The following is a 20,161-nucleotide window of genomic DNA, read 5'->3' as shown; positions in this document are numbered from 1 at the left end:
TGTGCTTTCAAATTTTACAAACAGCTGTGAGGAATGATTTTGGAAGGAGTGAATCAAAAATGGCAGCATGATCTTTACAGGAGAATTTTTTTTTTTGCATCTGTTATATGACCCCATAGAACCTGGAAGTAATAGTCCAAAACAGACATAGAAAATATCATTTTTTCTCATCAATGCCAAAGTACCTCCTGGCTAGGGAAGAATCAGAATAAAGTTTGCTTAATAGTACCACAATATATTTATTATGAGAAAGAGCTACAAAAAGAATATTGAGAGAGACAGAGAGAGAGAGTTTTTTTTTTCTAAAACTTAACGACAATGACAATCTCTTTCTTTAGGGAGACAACAACATGTCTATGGGAAGCAGGCTGCCTAACTTTCTGGTAACTTACAACACAAAAGGACATACACACTCTTTGTTCCATGTGCTCAGACATTAATGAAAGTCCCATACAAGGCCTGAGAGGAAGACAGAGCTCAAAGTACTAAACAGATGTGCATACACTCATTTGAATGGTAATACTAAAATGTTGATTTGTTACTATAATTATGGCTCTTCTTGCAAGCCCCCATAATAAAGTTGTATTCTGCTAAACTGGCAACTATAAGGAATCATAAGGTACTCATATTCGAACAAACATGAAAATAAAATAAAGGATTTCAAAAGAACCACTCTACTTAAACTTCAAACTGAAATCCTGAATAAACCAAAATAATGTGAGAGAAGAAAATCCCAGCTAAAGCTCAGAGCAAAGTATTCTTTTGGATATTCTAGCTCTGCCAGTTGGTCTCATCAGCAGTTTTTAAATAATCAAAGTAAAAGGCCACAAGATGAACATATTAAAGGACTCTTTGGATCTATCGAATTCTCACTAGTGACTTTTTAAAAGCTAGAAATCTCAGAAATAATAAAACATCTCTTAAATAGGTCACATCCACTTCCAATTGAATCGCATGTTAAAGCATTACCAAGTAGCACTGGCAGCATTCTACTACCAATGATTTTCATATCTTGAAAAAAAATAACTACAGAACAAATAAAATCAAATTGAGAATGGTCGAGATTATTACTATTATTATTTTTCACATGGAGGACTTTCCTTGGCTGTCCTATTGGGGTTTGGAATTATGCAATATGTAAAATTTTACTTTTTAACTGTCACAGAGAAAATGATACATTGGCTGAGATGTCTTGCGTTCCGGAAATCTGAGGGGGGAAAATGTATTCTTAGACTCAGACCTTGTACAATCCATCAGGTTCCTGCCCACGGCAAATCTGTCCAGTCAAGTCTTAAAATAGGAGTTTTAAAATGGCCACATCAACATAACTGTTACTATAGCCACAGAAACATGCAGCTCTGATTACTGAATTTAATGAATAACAATGTAAGTAATACAGTATGATCATACCACAAAAGCAGCGAGACTCCTTGGGGGTGAATCCCAATCAAAGCAACTATTAACGTAGTATGCAGCATTTACCAGCACCATGACACAACGTTTCATTCTGATAAAGTTTCTTAGTAGCAGCTGTAAGGAAAATGAAAATATTATTATAATTTGCAAGACTAAAAACCATCAGATATACTGCAAAATTCTTCAAGCTTATTGTGACTTAAAAAGGATTCAGAAAGTTAATAAAGTTACAAGAACATACCAAACAATTTGGCTCGCAAGTTAAAGAATTTATTTCTGAGAAAGTGAAAAGAACTGCTTTCTTAACTAAATACATTTTTTAAAATAATGTTAACATGTAGGTTGGACTACCTTTGCTCACAAGAAAATAAAATTCTAACAGACTAAAATTTCTTTTTTCTACTTACATACTATGCACCTTTATTAATTTTAAACTCTTAAATCTTATTGTAGTTTTAAGATTCATCAAATGGTTTAATTTTAAGATATTTCAAAGTGAAGTTGGAATGTTTTTATTTAGGGTCTTATAGAAAAACCTATCCAGAATTGCTTTCTTATAGACAATAAAATGTTTTCACCATTTTAGTAGCACTCCTCCCATTCTTACTATCATATTATCTATCTATCTATCTATCTATCTATCTATCTATCTTTCTATCTATCTATATCTGTAACTCTCCCACAAAAAATTTAACCTATATTTTCTCATAATTTTGCAAGTAGGGAAAAATGTATGGTAACCAAGTGCTTTATACAAACATATGAAAATTGATATAATTAGAAATTAAAATTTAAAATTAAGGCATGACTACAACTGTAAAAAAGAATAGCCCATGTAGAATTTGATGGTTCAAAAAATTACCACAGCTATATTAATAGTTAGAATAATTATATGTCTGCAAATTAACATTTTGCTACTTCCCAATATACTTCAACACTGATCTAATATTTTAAAGAAGTAGCTATGTAAAGTTTACTGAGGTCATATACAAAAAATTGTGTAAATATAGATACATGTATGTGCATGCCAGTTTTAACAAGTTGCTAAAATTGAAATTCCTTGCTGGCAAAGTAGGGTCTATCTATTAGTTTTCCTTCTTTGCCCCATCACCTTACATTAAGAACTACTTTTATTACTTTTATGTATAATTGTGGTAAAATGTTATTTACATTTCTACTTAGACATTGCATTTGTAACTCACATACTTCCTTTAAACAACCAAATACTCCATTGTTTTGCTGAATTTATTAGATTAAAAGTAAAAATATTTATGCTTCTAATATTACAAAAATTATTAAATATTTCAAGGCACAAATATGTTCAGCAAACTTTTTAGCTGTAACAAATACATTTTAGTTTAGCTCCTTGAATCAGATGTAAACGTTTTTAAAAGGGGTGGTTTAGCACTTTTTAAAAACTTGATATTAAGTCTAATTTAAAATTATAAGCAATAGATATCAAGCTCAATTTAAATTCCCTTCATGATAGAAAAATCAGATTTCCTGATTCTGACTTTCTTAGCTAAAAACAATAAAAGTTTACTTCTGAAAGATCATAGTTAAAATCTAATTAGTAGGAAGGTTTCCCTTAGAAGATGGAGCCTCCTCGCATCTGGATTAGAGGGAAGAGCTTATGCTGGGCTCGCTTTACACACACCTGCATCATACCTGTGGGTGGTCTGGACATATATTTGAACCTCAGCTTTTGGTGTTCTCATTTACACATTCCGTGGCAATCAAATTGCATTTTATGTTCAAAATGATCATTCTTTTGCTAACGCATGAATACATATCCATTAAATGCATCACCTACAGTATCCCCTTTCCTTTATGACCACCCCCATCCAATTTATTAGTTTGGTATTGTCCTTGTTTGATCTTTTAAAGAAAGGAAGGAAGAAAGAATTAGAAAGAATGAAAAAAAAAAGCGCCATTTTCAATAAGTAGATGATCAAAAATTCCAGTCTTCCCCCCTCCATACCTTTAAAGTTTATTTGAATTTACTTAGATGTTTTACAGATATAATCAGGTCTTCCCAGAGGGATTAATCTTTTCTTGCTTTTTACCTGTTTAGAGAGTCTGTTTTCCTCTTCAATGTACTTCTGTTCTTTGGGTATTAATGTTCGTAAGCTGGCTTTCACCTATACATCAACATATGTGTCTGTTATGGATTAATATATTACAAATGTTTACAAGTTTTTCACGCAGTTCAATTTGCAATAATTTCTAAAGTTTCAAAGTCCTGGCTGCTGTGCTCATAAAATATAAATGTATACAGTTGCACATGCATGCGCTTCCCTTTCTTATGCCGGCAGACAGCGGCCAGAACACAACCGCAGCAGCATTCGCCAACTATAACAGAAAGTGTGGGTGTGCCAGGCAGTGGCAGAAGCGTATTCTCCAGGATACATCAAGGTTTAGAGAAAATGAGGAATGACAGAAATTCTCTACAAATCAGGAACAAAAGCTTTCATGAAACTGAACTCTTTAGCAGTACAAAAAAGCCAAAGTTAAGACTTACAGCATTAAAAATCACATCTATTTCAAGATAGATGACCCCCTTTGTTGGCCCTGTCAGCTGCTTGTTTTTCAAGACGTAGGCTTTCTGTTCACCATTTTGAATCTGCGGGAAAAGGACATGACAGCCGTCTGTCTCGCGGTCTCCACTGAATACACTCCCTCAGTGACCTTTGACCCCCAGCTGCTGAAACTGACAGAGAACCCAAAACAACTGTGGCAATTCTGACAAGTACCTGTTCATTACCAGGATCAAGTCTGTCAGGAAAAATTAACTATCATGGGATTCAACATGGCCGTGAATTGAGTATGTTAAAATTTTTAGTGTTCTTATTACAGACCTTGGTTGAGAAATGACAGACACAGAGCTGAGAGTTTTCTTTTCTTTCTTTCTTTTTTTTTTTTTTTTTCGTGAGCAAAAGCAACACAGAACAGTGTGTCAGGTGAATAAAACTTACAGACAGCAATGGTATAGCAACTTTGCCCAGAAAGTCAGCACTTCGATCCCGATCTTCATCATAAACTGTCACTTCAAGAACTGAATGGATATCTTTAATGTTGCTGCATAATAAATATATGTAAGAAAAAAAGATTTCATCAGTGGGAGCAAGAACAAGAATAGTTTTGAAAATATAGATAGCTCCAGCTGATTTTATGTGTGTTTGTAAGCATGCTATTTGCATACAGACATACACAAGGTAGCTTGGTATCTGACAGAATTTCCCATAATGCACCTAAGTCAACTACAGTGATGGTTCTATTATCTGTAACTTTAAACACCATTGTAATTTCAAGTTATCATTTCTTAATGAAATATAATTTCCCATCTGAATGGGCACTGGGCACAGAATAAGTTATTTAAAAAATCAAGAAGTAGCACTGGTAGTTTTTAGACTTTTCCTTCTTCTAATTATCACAATTCATACCTTCCCATTAACCCTACATAAAACACCACCAGGTTTGATATCAGCAAGAGTTACAGTATATTTTATGTAATTATTCTTTTTTATAATAATAGGACATGTCCTATTATTTATTTGTTTATAGCCCTCACCAAATCATTAACTTAGTTTCTGTTAGATTTATAGTAAAAAGTCAGAAGCACAGAAAACAGAATGGAAAAAATGTAACATATAGTTATTGTGCCACCCTGGAATTTAGAAATTAAGCAGTGTTCCATTATATTCCAAAGACAACATATGTTAATAAACGACTGCGTGAGCTCTTCATATTTTTGTTTCTGGAAAATAAGTGCAAATTGTTGACAGCATTTATTCTTTGATCAAACTGTTTACCAAGAAAACAGAAATTAAGAGAAAACAATAAAGTGCATATATTCATTACTGAAAAATTGCAACCATATGTGAGGAGAGGCTTTATCAGGGCACAATCAATTAATGGCTTTGATAATAATCAAACCTATTCATTCAATTATGCATTCTGGAGAAAAACACTCTCCGCAGTCTTCTTAGGAGTACAAGTCTCCTGACCAGGCTTTTATCTCTTGTAAAAATGTGGAATTCCTTAAAAATAAATTGGTCAGACAGTTCAAGCTTATTGGTTACTGGCTCTTAAGCAGAGACATAATAAATTGATGAAGAATTTCACAGTTTTTCATATACAAAAAAATAGAATTATGTTAGAAAACTTTAAAGAAGTACTTCTGTTTGGAGAATTTTCCTTTGTTCAGAGTTCATTTCAAAAGCTCCGTTTAAAAAACCGAACTTAGGAGTTACTATAAGTGTAGCATTGGCAGCTTTTACAGTGTATGACTGAAAAGGTTTACAAACTTCCTAAAACAAAAGGAAAATTAACTCAAAGGATATTTTGGTATCTAGGACAATACTTAATATTCTCATTGTGCTAAAATGAAAAGAACCAAAACTAAAGCATCTGCCGAATTCAAGACTGGATTGTTTGCTGATTTCAGCAAAGGAACAAATAGAGCTTTGTCTTCCTTGGTGTCAATGCAATTGGGAAGAAATTCAATAGAAAGTATAAAAGGAAGAAGCGGTATGGTGATTCAGTTAATGGAAGCAAAATCCTTAGCCAAATCATACAAAAAGCACAGTTTTAAAAAATGTCTATGAAAACAAAGAAAAATGCCATACCCTTTCCCCCAGGTTTCACTTTCAGGAAGGTAGGAGGAAAATTCATTGTTGTTAGCAAAGGCAGGCCAGATGCATTGAGTTGTGAATCAGTTAAGAATAAACACACACGTTTTTTTTTAAACCCTCAAAAATAAATCAAATTTAACACAATTTTGGAATCAGAGCCCAAAGAAATGCCTACTTACAATGTGAAGACTTTGTTCCACTCAGGATTGAGATTTTTGTAGACAGTATGTGTTAGCAGTCTATCATTGTTCAGTTCTACCACACAAAATGGGTCGCTTTTTCCTACAAGAGATTTTTGGTAAATATTTTTAGTGTAGGTAGCACCCACAGTTCACAGTGTCAAGATCACAGCATATCTCTTTTGCAAAAAGTTTTATAGTAAACAAAAAAGTGAAGTACAATTTTAAAAATTAAAAAAAGAAACCACCATCAAAATAGAGTTAGATGTAACTGGTTGATGTTAGCAATTGTTATGATTCATAGCAATTTAGAGCCTGAAAAAAGTAAAAGAGACAAAATTATATAGCTGGCACTTCAATTTGCAATTTTTAAAAGCAAAAATAATTCTATAACTGGCAATTATGATGGAGAATGTGATGCATGTCCATCCCTAAATCAGTTTTTATAGAAATCTGTAAAAGCCATTTGAAAATTTCAGCCCCTTTACTCTAAGGCATATATTTTTTCAACTCATCTGATTCACTATTAACAGGAATTTCTAATCAAGTTTATTTTGGAAAAACTACTATATTGCAAAATTATAATATTTTAATTGAACTAAGATTGAGTTACTTTCTTCTGAGATATCTATGACATCACAAGAAGGTAAATTAGACCCTCTGAGGCAGAAAAAAAATCTACCATTTGAAACTAACCATCAACAATCAATATGCATGTTAAAGAGCAGTATTTTTTTTTTTTTCTGTTCACTGAAAATAAAGGATTTGGAAGTTATCATCTGTTTATAACAACTCTGTCCTGCCATACTCAAATCTCATCCTTTCGGCAATTATATTTTGCAAAGTTCTCAATATTTTTGTAATGTTATGCCCTGTATTATAAGAACCCATAAAGTCAGAGGCTCTATGGGGGAAGCATTAATGATATTAGTGCAGCATGTAATTTGTTTGATACCTTATACAAATGACAATGAAATCAATATTTAGACAAAGCTGTCCAGAGGTCATATCTTTTAAACTACAATATTGATTTAGACTACATAAGAGGTTAATGTGCATATTATTAACTTTAATGATAAAGAATAATTGTTTTAAATGCATTGTGAATTATAGTCACAGTAGTTTACACTTCTGCAAAAGCTTAAATATCATTGAAGATTTTCAATTAAATTTAATGGGAAGGAATTCATTAGCTATCAGTGACAGATAAGCTATGTATTCCCATACAGCAGTGTATTTACTTTCCATATTGCAATTCTTAAAATGAGCTGTACAAACTTTGACTCACCTTTAATTTATTAACTTTATATTAAAAAAGAGATTTAATATGTGTGTGTTAGTTCAGTGGCCTCATATATCCCAGGATAATTGCATAATTTAACATCATGGTAGTCTTCTCAATTTTGGGTCTTGGGAATAATTTTAAATAAAGAATAGAGAACTGGAAGTCTTAAAGGTCTGGTGAAAATGGCACTTCTGGCTAGGGATCTGTATTATCTTTTTTCCTCCAATCGTCTTTATCCTCTTGCCTACAAGTTACCACCCTCACTTTCAACTCACACACTCCATGGAAGATAGTGATCAGAAAAGAATATTTTGTTTCTTAAAACACACTGCAATAGGTTTTATCTGGCACATCAACTTTATTTTCTCCCATAGAATTCAGATATAAGCATAAACAGGCAGATTCAAACAGTTTTCCAAATACAGTTAAATGTAAGATACTAGGCAACACCTTTCAAAATAACCATGCCACATCTTAGGTAGGTAGTAGGTCACACGCATAGGAAAAGCTGGGTAATGTTTTGACTGTCGGTTCAATCAACTAACAAATATTTATTACTTACCATGTAGCAGGCAGTGTTCTATTTGTTGGGGAAACAGCAGTGAATTAAACAATTTTTAAAAAATCCCTGGCTTCATGGAGTTTACATTGAAGAAGACAGACAATAAATACATTTTATAGTATCTTAGAAGGTGATAAACACTATGGGGAAAAATAAAGATGGGAAAGGTAATAGGGAGTGTTGGTATGTATGTGCAATTTTTAAAAGGGCTGCAGAGAAAGTCGTGCTAAGACAGTGACATGCAGGCAAAGAAATGAAGGAGGTGAGCCTTGGGTGACCCAGAGGAACCGACTGGAAAAACTAGAGAAGTGGCTGGGCCAGGCATTTCCAGGAATATACAGGAAGCCAGTGTGGCTGGGGGAATGTTTTGGGGAGATCAGGCAGGCAGGGGGTTGGAAGGGCGGTAGTAGGTGACACAGAGACGTCTGGAGAGAGTGGCAGTGGCAGGTCTCTGAAAAAACCTGGCTTTAACTCTCTTTAAGTGGGGAGGTTTTGAGGGGTTTGATAAGAGCAGTGACATGCTCTGATAGCTGCTGTTTGGAAAATAAGGTAGAGAAAGGACAATGGAGGGGTAGGAAGAAGAGTTAGGAGGCAATTGCAATAATCTAGGTGGTGGAACGCGGTTAGATTCTGGATATATTTTGAAGGGAGAATCAACAGGATTTGCAGATGTCAATATTTAATCATCTAATATACCCTAATATTATTATTTGATGGTGAAAAACAATTCATTGAGCTTAGCCAAGCCAGTTCTTCCCCCCCGCCCCCGACCAGGAGAATAAGCATTCAATAAGGTGCTCAGACTAGATATTTCTAGAATCTGACGAACAGGCTAAGTTTAGGTTAAGGAAGAGCAGGCAATTTTATCTTTACTTTTTATTCTTTTCCTTTTAAAAAGGTATCTTTTTACAGTTATCAGTAATGGATGCCAACATCAGGTCTTTCCACACTATGTTATGTTTGACTTATTTAGGAAGTATCCTTCTGTCACTGCATGATTCAAGGGCAATTAAAAATTAACAGCAATTTCAACCAAAATAATAGTAAATGTACAACATCAAATTCTGTAAACTTACCACTAAAAAGCACGGACTACAGTTGTATTTTTAAAAAGTGACTACATATAGTTAGTATGCTTATCTAGTTTGCTAAATAATCCTTTAAATGACTGCTTTTTCAGACCTAAATTTTACAGCCTTGATTATCTGCCACTTAAACAAACAAAACCAATCAGAGAAATACTAGTGATGGAACTAACCATTAATTATCTCCTTAATTATTCCTTCCTTTCATCCTTTTATCATTCCATTTAGGCCCTCTGATAGGCTGCTCTGCTTGCTGAGAGTACCTGGGTTGTGGGGTTGACTCTAGGATGAAGTTGATGTCTCTAAAGCGCACTATATTCTGCAAAGTTCCAGACAGTGATACGAAGCAGCCCTCTGTAATGTTTTTATTCAATACCGTGTGGCTAGAAGGGCAAAGAATGAAGGCAGCATCCAAAGTTGAAGAATATTTTGTTTCTGATAATTTCTGAGAGCCTAAATATATGAGAACACAGATTATATAATCTATTGTCTCCCTCTGACTCATTTTTGTCACAAGACTAAAGCAGACCTGTGGGTATCAACTGGCTTTTCTTGAAGCCCCATTATTTTGGCTAAAAAGAGTCAATCCCTCTCCTTAGCAATGCTAGAAACTGGAGAATTTGGTTCAGATAGAAAATAGAAATGGTGACAGTGCTGGTTGAGGGCAGGGGCTGTGGGATTGATTGCTTTAATCGCCATGAAAGCTAGGAAGGAAATCAGCGTTCCTTGAGGACATGGCAATTTTCCATGTTGACAATTTTCTAGAGAGAAATAGGAATGCTTTTTGAAGCATTCATTACTTATTGAGTGGTTGCTCTGCTCACCCCAGAATTATAAGTATGATTAAGACATAGTCCAGCTCTCAAGGCATGCACAGTTTAGAGGACACGATAGACATGTAAATACACAATTATGATGCAGAGTTGTAAGGGCCGTAATAAAGGTAAGTGAAGGGTGCAACAGGAGCAATAAGAAGGAGGCATGCCATTCTATAACTCTAGAACATAAAGAGGGAAAGGAAGCAAAGAGTTTTCCAGCGGCTATGACTCTGGTGATCTATGGTGATTGTACAGCTCTATCACAGTGCTTTTAAAAGCGAAGGACAATGACATAAAAAGTAGGCTGACATTTTATGAGGAGGAATTTTTCGCTTAAATGTATTTGTATATTCCTTTAATAGTCTCTATAATACAAAAACCTAGATATGTGTTACCTAACTACTATAACTAGATACATAAAAATATTACATTAAGACTCATACTTTTATCCATAATCTAGTTAAATACTAAGGGCTATTTTTTCCTATGGGTCTTTATTTTTTAAAAAAAATCTCCCAGGAGAATTAACATTTGAGAGACTCTTTTACCCTAACTCATAAAACGGAATCTGTAACAGAATTTAAAGCATATATTCTATTGTCCCAATCCTTTTTCAGGGGTGAAAAGCCATTCCTACAACAATAAAACAAACATCAGAATTGTCTCCAATGGGCGTCTTTTCTGGCAATCTTCAAAACGGCACCAAGGATTAAATGGGGTGCACTGACTGGCTAATTCTCTCTCACTCTTAGTCCTTGCTCTTTGAGGTCACAACACTGACATATTGATAAAGAATGTGGGAAAGTCTGTACCGCCCCTGCTCACTTGCTACCTGTTTTGTGGGCAAGTGGATGACTTCAGTTTGTGCAAACTACTGGTTTGAGCATTAAAGTGACTCAAAAGATACTGAATGATATTCTTGCTCCCGCAATAGAGAGTTAATCCTGATCCATCAGTGGTGGGCTTTGTCCAGGGTCATTTTGCTGCTGACAAGGAGCACAGTTTGCTGGATGTGATGTGTTATAAAAATGTGTGTGTATGAGGACCCAGTGACCACCTCTTTGTTGCCATGTCTGAAAACACAGAAGGCTTTCAATAGCATGGAAAGCAATTCAGACCCATGGGGGCCTTTTATTTTGCACCTACCTTGCACAAATTAAGTTCTTTCACTTAATTTTCTCAGTTGCCACAGTTTGAAATGACTATATTTTCATCTTTTAAAAAATATAATCAAGGTTGCCATCTATCCCTTATAGAAACTGGAATTTCAATCATAACATATAATAATGTTATAGTTGAGGGAATTCCACAGGGTCCATCAGAACAGAAAGCAGCATATGTTGAAGACATCTTCCATCCTCCTTTTATCACTGGAGATGGGGCTTTGACCTTATCCTTTTCCATCAACTGACCTAAACATATTTTAAACATCTGATTGGTAGAATTACATTAACTCACACTCTTAACTAGGTCCCCACTGGGTCTGATTCTGGGACTGAATAATAATAATAAGCCTTCTCTTTTCTCACTGAGTCATGAAGCAGATTTCATTATGGCAAGAAAATTGACACCCTAGAGTTGTGGCTTTCAACCTACTAGATCTAATACTTTTTTTTCATATTGAAGATTTTGTAATGTCCTCTTTACTATCCTGGAATAAAACTGACTGACACACAATTTCAAATTTTAATATAATACCAGAACTGTATTATAAAGGAGGACTAAATAGAAAGTTGTTTACAATAAAATCATACCTTGATTTATTCAACAAATATTTATTGAGTGCCTATTATGTGCCAGGCCATACAAACAGAAAAGGGAAATGTGTCCACTGTCTTCGAATTTACTCACAGTGGGAATGGGGGAGAAAGAGAATAAATACCAAACAAAGTTACTAGATATATTGTATATTAGAGAGTGATATGTGTTAATAAAAAAACAAAACAAAACAAAACAAAAACAGAAAAAAATAGAGTAGGAAAAGGGGTTTGGAGAGGGTAGAGGAGGGGCACTGCTGATAGATTTAATTGGGGTGGTCTGAATCGGCCTCATTAAGAAGGTGAGGTCTGAGCAAAGAACTGAAGCGGGTAAAGGAGTAGCCAAGTAGAAAAGTGGACAAAAGTAGAGAAACACTTCTGGAGAAAAGTGATCCAGGTAGAGAAAGAGCTAGACCAAAAGCCTGGTGTGCTTGAGGCCTCTGATACTGGGGCAGGATGTGCAACGGGAAGGTGAGTAGAAGATGTCAGAAAAGTAATGGGGAATAAGGTAATTAAGTGCCTTGGACACCATCTTAAGGTCTTTGGTGTATACTGTGTGAAATGGCAGCCATTTGCAAGGCTTGAATCAATAATACTATGTATTTCAGGATGCAATCTAGGCTTAGACAATCATGAGACAGATTTTAAACGTATAGCAATATCTATATTTAAATGCAGGATTAAATTTTCATTATGTAAATTTACATCATGTAGGATATGTAGCATCCCCAACCCCAGTTACCAAACACCAGTATGCTCCCCAGTCACTATGGCAACTAAAATTCCCTCAAAAATCTTCAAAACACCCATTGGGGCAATACTACCCTCCTCCTAATTGATAATCATTGTCTAACAGCAATAATTCTTAAACATTTTGATCTTAGGAACTCTTAAAAATTATTAAGGATCTCAGAGAGTTTTTATGTGGGCTATATCTATCAAAATTTACCATGTTAGGAATGAGAACATTAAAAATATTTATTAATTCACTAGAAATAATAAATCCATGACCTATTAACATTGGAATAATCAAAGATTATGTAGCCCTTGGAAAACTCCATTGTATACTCATGAAAGAATGAGAATAAAAAAGGCAAATAATATCTTAGTATTATTATGAAGATAGTTTTGGCTTCAGAGATCTCTGAACGGGTCTTGAGGATCCCCAGAGGTTCCTGAACCACACCTTGAGACCCGAAGGTAATGGAAATAGATAAAGCTCAATGTAAATATAAATTTAATTCCTCTGGGATCTAGAACTATCTGAAAAATAATATTTACAGAATTGTGTGTAACTGGATGCATTTTTGAGTCTTGGAATTGAACCATATTGATAAATGTTGGGAAGCTCAAAATTAATGACAGAAGAATAAGAAGTGAAAGGAGACAGATGAGAAACTGGAAAACAAAGAGGAAGGAGACTATGGGATCTATAAAATGAGAAGAGGCCGTGAGAAAATTATGCCTAAGTTTTTAACAGTTTAGATAAATTATGGTAAAAACATTTAAATACTTCATTTTCAATTCATATTTAATATAGAAACTATATGCAAGTGATTCGTTACAAGCTTAGAAACACAAAAGTTGTTTGGTCTAAAATGAGCATAAAAATACATTAGAAGCTCCTTTGTTTTTGCAAGGCTTGTTAGACACTTTAGGACTTATAGTAAATATATACTCAGACCTCCCTGCAGAAAAGCATGAGGTTTCAGATAAGCTTTCCTATAAGTAAATTAATTAGCTGGTGAGATCTTTTGCAGTGAAATAAACTTTTTTATGCTTAAAAAAATTAAGTACTCTATTAGGTGATTAAACATTTTAAATATATTTTTTAAAACTAAAGACAATAACTGAAAATTGTCATCTGTTAAGTCTTTGCCTTTAGAATAATGTCTTTGTCTCTTTATTTCTCTTTTACAAAATATCTCATCCAGGAATATGTTATTTATCTTGGTACCTACTACAATATCTTAGAATCTGAAGGCTTGAAAATAAATCTTAAGAGGTCAAGTTCAAAACCTCATCCAGGGCTTGCATTATCTCTGCAACCAGGTGGTCCTTCAGGCTCTGCTTCGAAAGTTTTAGTAATGTGGAAATCATTACCTCTACAAGAATCTCTGGATCTATTTTTTGTTGGCAATTGTAACTTGTGGAAAATGTTTCTTCATATCGTGTATAAAATTATGTCTCTGTAGCTTTTTATCTATTCTATAATTTGCCTTCTGTAGTAATTAGAAAATCTTAATGAAATGATAGGCGTGAAGGGAGAGTACAGCATCTATCATGTAGAGAATATGTGATCAATGTTCGTTACCTGCCATCCTCTGCTGGACACTGTGGATGGCTTGCTGAGCATCCATTCTAACTACCTGCTAGTGTCTCTTCCTGATCTATAGAGGACATTAGGCCTAAAGTGACATTTCTAGATTCCCTTGCAGCTAGAGATGTAGATGTGATTTAGGTTGCATGAATCAGATGTTCTTGCCTAAGACTTGATATTAGAATTCAATTAAGTGAGAGCACAAGGAGTCAATTTTACTTCTGCAAACTGCAAGCAGGGGTCATGTATCAGTCGTCACAATGTCTTCCCAACTTGTTAATGTCAACAACTCCTTGGTTCTGCCATGTGGCTTTAGTACTAACCTCTAGAGACTGAATTTAGAGTCTCCTTTCTTAGGCCCTTCCTGTCCCGCAAAGATTCTGTGATTTATTTAATACTTTATTATAAATACCCTTCTGATTAAATTTTCTAGAAGGAAGTTGGCTCTTTGGACCTAAACCTTGGCCATTTACCCCCTTGCTAGCTCTTATCTACACTATCCTCATGACAGGCCTTTGGATAATTGATAAAAGAAATCATATGCCCTCAAGTTCTTCTTTCCTCCAATACAAATATGTTGGTGGCTTTTGTGGAAAGATCTAGATCAGTATGCCTGCCCTGCCATTTACAAGCTGGTGTGCGTGTGTGTGTTGATCATCGAAGAGTTACCTAGCCTCTCCGTTACTCTTCAGTTTTCCAGCTTATAAAGTGGGAATAACAATAGTCCCTACTAAGGGTATTGTGAGATTAGTTATATGTGATCAGGGCTCAATAAATGTTAGTTGTCATTGTTATTGTTATTATTATCATTCCAGCACTATTCTCAATTGACTTGATTTTAAAACAGCAGATATACCAGTTGAAAATATATTCTGGTTAGTCAATGTCCTTCTTTAAAGAGTATTCACAAACTGGATTAATACCCCAGCATATCTGATGAGTCCCCAGTAGAAGATCACTCTCAACATTTCACCTTTATTCAATGTAAGAGAATTGATGTATGTATAATTTACTCTCATGGAGTTTAAACTCAAATCCTAAAGTCTTTTCTTTATTTTCTATGGTTAAAGCAAGATATCACAGTTTAATACCCAGGAAAGACTTTGGATTTACACTTTTTAATGTTCATCTTATTGAATTAAGCCTATTTTTTGTCTGCAGCACAGGATTGTATACATATACTGGTCTCACATAAAATGAATTAAGTAGCCCTCCTAGCAACTTTGGTAAGGAAGCAGTCAATTACCTCCTCAAAGTAATTGGTAAACACATTGAACAGCTTAGACCAAGGACAGAGCCCTGTAACCCACTTGGCATCCCCACTGACATCAATCCTTTAATAATTACTCTTCAGGCTTGACTATTTAGTCACTCACAAGTCCAACTATACTATCATTTAACCCAAGTATCTCTGTAGTAAGTTTTATTTTTTTTTCAAAAACCTAGTTAAATCTAGATCCTCTCTATTTGTAGCATTTCCTTGATCCATTGTTCTAGAAAACACATCACTTATTTGCACAATTATGTTGCACTGTAACAAAATATTTTTTAAAAGTTTAATTTTAAACAATGATTCTAGCATTATGAAAGTATTTCTTCAAGCACTGATTGAAATCCTAGAGCTAGCCCTCTGAGCCAAATCAGCAATTTGCTATTTCTTTACTCAAAGGATCATTTTGTAATCTTTGTTCTACAGAACCCGATTAATTATTTTACAGTATTTCTCTTTCCCTCATTTCCCATTGATAGTGGGACCACCACTTTCTCAACCCATAGTCCTTCACCTCTAGCGCATATCAAACCCAATTATCAATCTCTTTTGTCATCCCACCTATTCTTCCAGGGCAGTATCTTCTAACCATGTGACCTGCATATGAATCACACATGATTTCTGTAATTCTCTTTAAAACACTGGCTCAGATTCAGGCTTCATCAGCCCTTGTGCTAAATTATCATTTTCATTCCTCTTTTTGGAGATATTTGATAACAACTGTTTGGTTTTAGAAGAATACTTTTTCTATATTTAGAATTTGGCTACATTTTAAAAATGCAATTACTAAAGAAAGTAACTTTAATTTCTATGTAAGATGTGGTGACATAAAAGAAGGAAGAACAATGATTTGCTTTCTTTCCCTGTGATATTTTTATTTGTTTAGGCTCATTCTTAAGGAAAAGATTTATATAGTATTAATACATTTATCATGTATATGTGTATAATATTGTTTTTTAAACCAGGTATAGTACCATGATAAGAATAGCAGGTGTTGTATATTTTTGATGGATTATAAATTGGATAAAATGTCTGTCTTCTCATGGTATATTATCTCCTTAAAAGTCTTCTATGAGCATAATTATTAAAAAGCAAATGGAACATTAGCTTATGTAATGGAAATAAAGCATACTTTGCTTGAGAAATGTCCTATATATTTTGTGTTAAAACTTAAGGTTTTTGTTTCAAGCAATATAATTTTCAGATCTTAAGATAGTAAAGTTAAGAAACTACAACTATTTGCACACCCTCTCTTGTATTTGGTAGATTATTTTATCCTTGATAATATACCAAGATGAAGGACTTCCACTATATTTTATACAGTTCTTCGAATGAAATTACGTAGAACTTAAAGGATTTATATTTTATTTTCTTCCAACATAAATTTTAAAGAATGATTGTAATATCTAAGGCTGCATTTATCAGACATTGTCAATTTTATTAAATATGATGATGACAATTAAAGGCAAAAGCTATTAATTCAAACTGCTACAATTCTATTTTAAAAAGCAACTTAGCAACTTCTTCCAATTGAGCAATTGTATCCTACAGCCACTTGAAGTAACAACTGCATATGTCTTAAGCTATTTGCTAGAGTAACCCACCAAAAGTTAATTTTTTTAAAGGACAATATCTTGTCTATGTCAGGTATATGTGCTTGGTATTTCTCCAACTGTATGTAAAACTTTCAAAGATCAGACTTGCCTTTTTCTGTACAGCTGCCTTTTCATTTTCTTTCTCTGAATAGACCCATAATGTTCAGGGAAAATATCAAGAATAATAAATCCAAATCTTTGTATAAAATATACCTTCATGACACACTCAAGCTGGAAATCACAGGAACCAATAAAAATGCAGGCAGCCTCCTGATAATGAGGTCAGAAATACAAATAAATTTACTTTTAATGAAGACTGGAGGCACAGTAATCAAAGTGTTAAAATTCATTTCATGCATATCTCATTTGCTTCTTAGCTGATATTTACCACGCAATTCTGTGAGAAAGTAGAGGCCTAAGATGCTCCAGATAAATGGCTCAATTAATTGTACAGAGGTAGACCTCTTTGAGCTGAGCCAGAGCTGTGAGCTCTTTATTAAAAGCACTATTCTGTAGCCCATAACCTTGTTCCTTGACTCCTCTCTGGTTTCCAATTTAAACAAGTCCCCATGCGGCCTGCTCTAAAGGGCTTTGTCTCCCTGTCATTGTTAAGAGAGCTGAGGCATCCTGGAAGTGTGAAATCAGACCTCATGAGTTGAACGGTTCCCCAGGGAACGCCGGACTGCGCAGAAGGTCAAAGTCATGGGCCGGACCATCTAAAAGTGTCTGATCGCCGGTCTGTGACACAGCAAGTTGGGGGTGGGGGTTGGGGGGGGGGGCGGGAGCTAGACTGAAGAGGACTGAAATTGAACACATCTTAATTAAAGCCCACAGACAGCAAAACAAAATGTTTTCTAGGCAGCCTGTCAAATGGGGCTTAAATTTAGCTCTGCTAATGAATCTGAGCTGCTAACTGTTATTTCTTAAGATAATAAGACTCTCACGGAAGCTGATAAAAAAACTGTAGCATGTCTTTTTCTGCTGTTTTGTTACTTAAATATTTTCCAACAATGAAGACAGTTTTCCAAAAGAAAAACATGGGAAAAGTCTATGCAAATAAAGGGGTAGTAAACATCTCTCTTAATAACTAGTAGGTTTCCAGACTACGGGGCTGGCAAGTCGCAAGTCTTTATGCATAGCCTTGTTTTAGAAAAAGATACGCTCATTTAAAGGGACTATTTCAGTGACACATTCTGTTAATTGTAAAATTCTCTCTCCCCCCCTCTCTCTCTCCCTCTCTCTCCCCCCACCCTTTTTCTCTTCCTCTCCCTCTATTGTTTCCTGAAGGAGATGGTGCATTAATTTGAGAGATCAATTCACCTGGTGTGGAGAAGTTTTATATTAGTGTACCTTTTAGTACAGTGAAAAGGTAGGACATCTTTTGAAGGGTTTCACAGTTCTCCCATATCGCTGTTTCTGAAACTGAGTGGCTGGTCTCCCTGGGGAAGCTACGACCTCTTCCTTAGGAGCTCAGAAAAAAAAAAAAAAAAAAAAAAAAAAAAAAAAAAAAAAACACACACACACACAGAGAAAGAGAGCGAGAACCCAGGGGAAAATGAAATGAAGGGGAGGGGCGGAGGAGAACTCTTTTCTCCTTCTCCTCTTAGAACTTGAAAGAACCAATAGGCCAGGTCTAAATACTCTGCAAAGAAAGCCTCACTCAATATAGGAGACTTGGAATGTTCTGTTGAGGCAGAAATTAGGCCCTGCTCAAGGAAAAGAATAATCAGAAGCTAAAAAAGACAAATGATAACACAAACTATTTCCTACCACCCAAAGAAAAAATATTTCTTCGCCGCCCCTGCCCTCCCACACCCCACCCCACTGGCCTTTCCTCACGATTTGTAGAATTTTAAGGAAAACTTGATCTAGCTGCAGAGAGATCTTCCCCAGTGAACGCAGGGCCAGTCTCTAGGTCTTGCTTTGATGGTGCGGTTAGACATTAACCTTTTCACTGGTTAGTTGAAAGGTAAGTAAGTTGTACTGAGAAGTACTTTTCAGTGACTCAAACTTTTTCCCTTATGAAGAATTTAGCTGACCAACTTTCCAAACCACAGTGCCACTTTCTCAGGCTGTGAAAAGATGCCCACAATTTGACTGAAATCTCAATCCACTCTTGTGCCTTGCTCAATGCATGTGTATGTGTGGGAGTTGTAAATGGAGGCCTTAACCACCAGAGTTAATCTCTTTTTAAAATCTGTATTAACCTTAATGATTTGAAGTGCACTGTCCAACACTGGGCTATTGAGACCAAAGAAAAAACTACCCTCGACCATCAACAGTTTATTAGGGGCTTAACTGAAGTGACCTACTGTAGTAGTGTTCAGCTGAACAAGGCTATAGGCTTTTTGTGGAAAGGGAAAGAATTGAGGGTTTCATTAAAAAGTAATTTGTGCTTTATACTCACTCATTCAAAGAGAGTCTCAATTGCTCTTTATTCACACAGAGTTAATACAGTATCACAATGTTTCTCAATGAATGTGTTGTAACAAAAGAAAAATTTTACATTTTGAAAGGGAAAAATTCTTTGTAACCGTAGGAAGATTGATGGCTACTTAAAACACTATAGACTCTTTCTTTCCTGTGCTCATGTCTAATGATGGAATATTATAATTTAACATATTTTGCTGAAACAATGGGAGTTTAGCTTTATGTTCAGATCATTAAAAATATCTAAAAAATAGAGCTAAGTTGGTCAAATATAAATTTGTCTCGTTAGACTTATTTAGAAAAAGTGTTCTGAAACCAACCGTGTATCTTATAAGTAACAGGCTCATTTGTACCATGTCAGAAAATGTTCTTGCCTTAGCACAGACAGTTACCAGTGATTTAAAATCACCCCTCTACATCGACAAAATTCCTAAATGGATGCTAACTTGAGGATTTGAAGACAGCGCTAGTCAATTGCCTCTTTTCAAACTATTGCCTAATAACTTGTAGAGCCTGACTGTTATTATCCACTGAGACGCACATCATATCTTTAAAGTTCTTTGAACAAGTAAGAGAGAAAGCAGACAAAAAACTTTCTTGTGTCCCAAATTTAATGACAAAGACAAGGAAGCATCAGGATACACACACATATGTGTGTGTGTGTGTATGTGCGTGTGTGTATTTATATATATGTGTGTATATATAAAGTATTTATATGTATGTATTTATACTTTTCAAAAGTAAAAATAATTTTTAAAATTGGTAGTATATTCAGACATTTCTGACTCAAATATATAGTCTTCAACTTTT

At 34.9% G+C, this 20,161-nt stretch overlaps 1 protein-coding gene across 17 annotated transcripts in view; it reads right to left on the bottom strand.

Moving 5' to 3' along the window:
* LOC105491971 (multiple C2 and transmembrane domain containing 1) overlaps positions 1 to 20,161 on the bottom strand; it is a 598,621-nt gene that overhangs the window by 161,910 nt on the left and 416,550 nt on the right. For all 17 annotated transcript variants that reach the window (XM_071097827.1, XM_071097830.1, XM_071097833.1 and 14 more), the window contains 5 exons: positions 6,230 to 6,332; positions 4,392 to 4,494; positions 3,938 to 4,039; positions 3,483 to 3,557; positions 1,411 to 1,530 (listed from right to left, as the gene is read on the bottom strand). In XM_071097827.1, coding sequence (XP_070953928.1) covers positions 1,411 to 1,530; positions 3,483 to 3,557; positions 3,938 to 4,039; positions 4,392 to 4,494; positions 6,230 to 6,332 — 503 coding nt within the window. The remainder of the gene's footprint in view (positions 1 to 1,410; positions 1,531 to 3,482; positions 3,558 to 3,937; positions 4,040 to 4,391; positions 4,495 to 6,229; positions 6,333 to 20,161) is intronic.

This window comes from Macaca nemestrina, chromosome 6 (assembly GCF_043159975.1).
Source record: "Macaca nemestrina isolate mMacNem1 chromosome 6, mMacNem.hap1, whole genome shotgun sequence".
Classification (NCBI taxonomy): domain Eukaryota; kingdom Metazoa; phylum Chordata; class Mammalia; order Primates; family Cercopithecidae; genus Macaca; species Macaca nemestrina.
The sequence above is the reverse complement of the archived record's forward strand: the minus strand, read 5'-3'. Positions and strand labels throughout refer to the sequence as shown.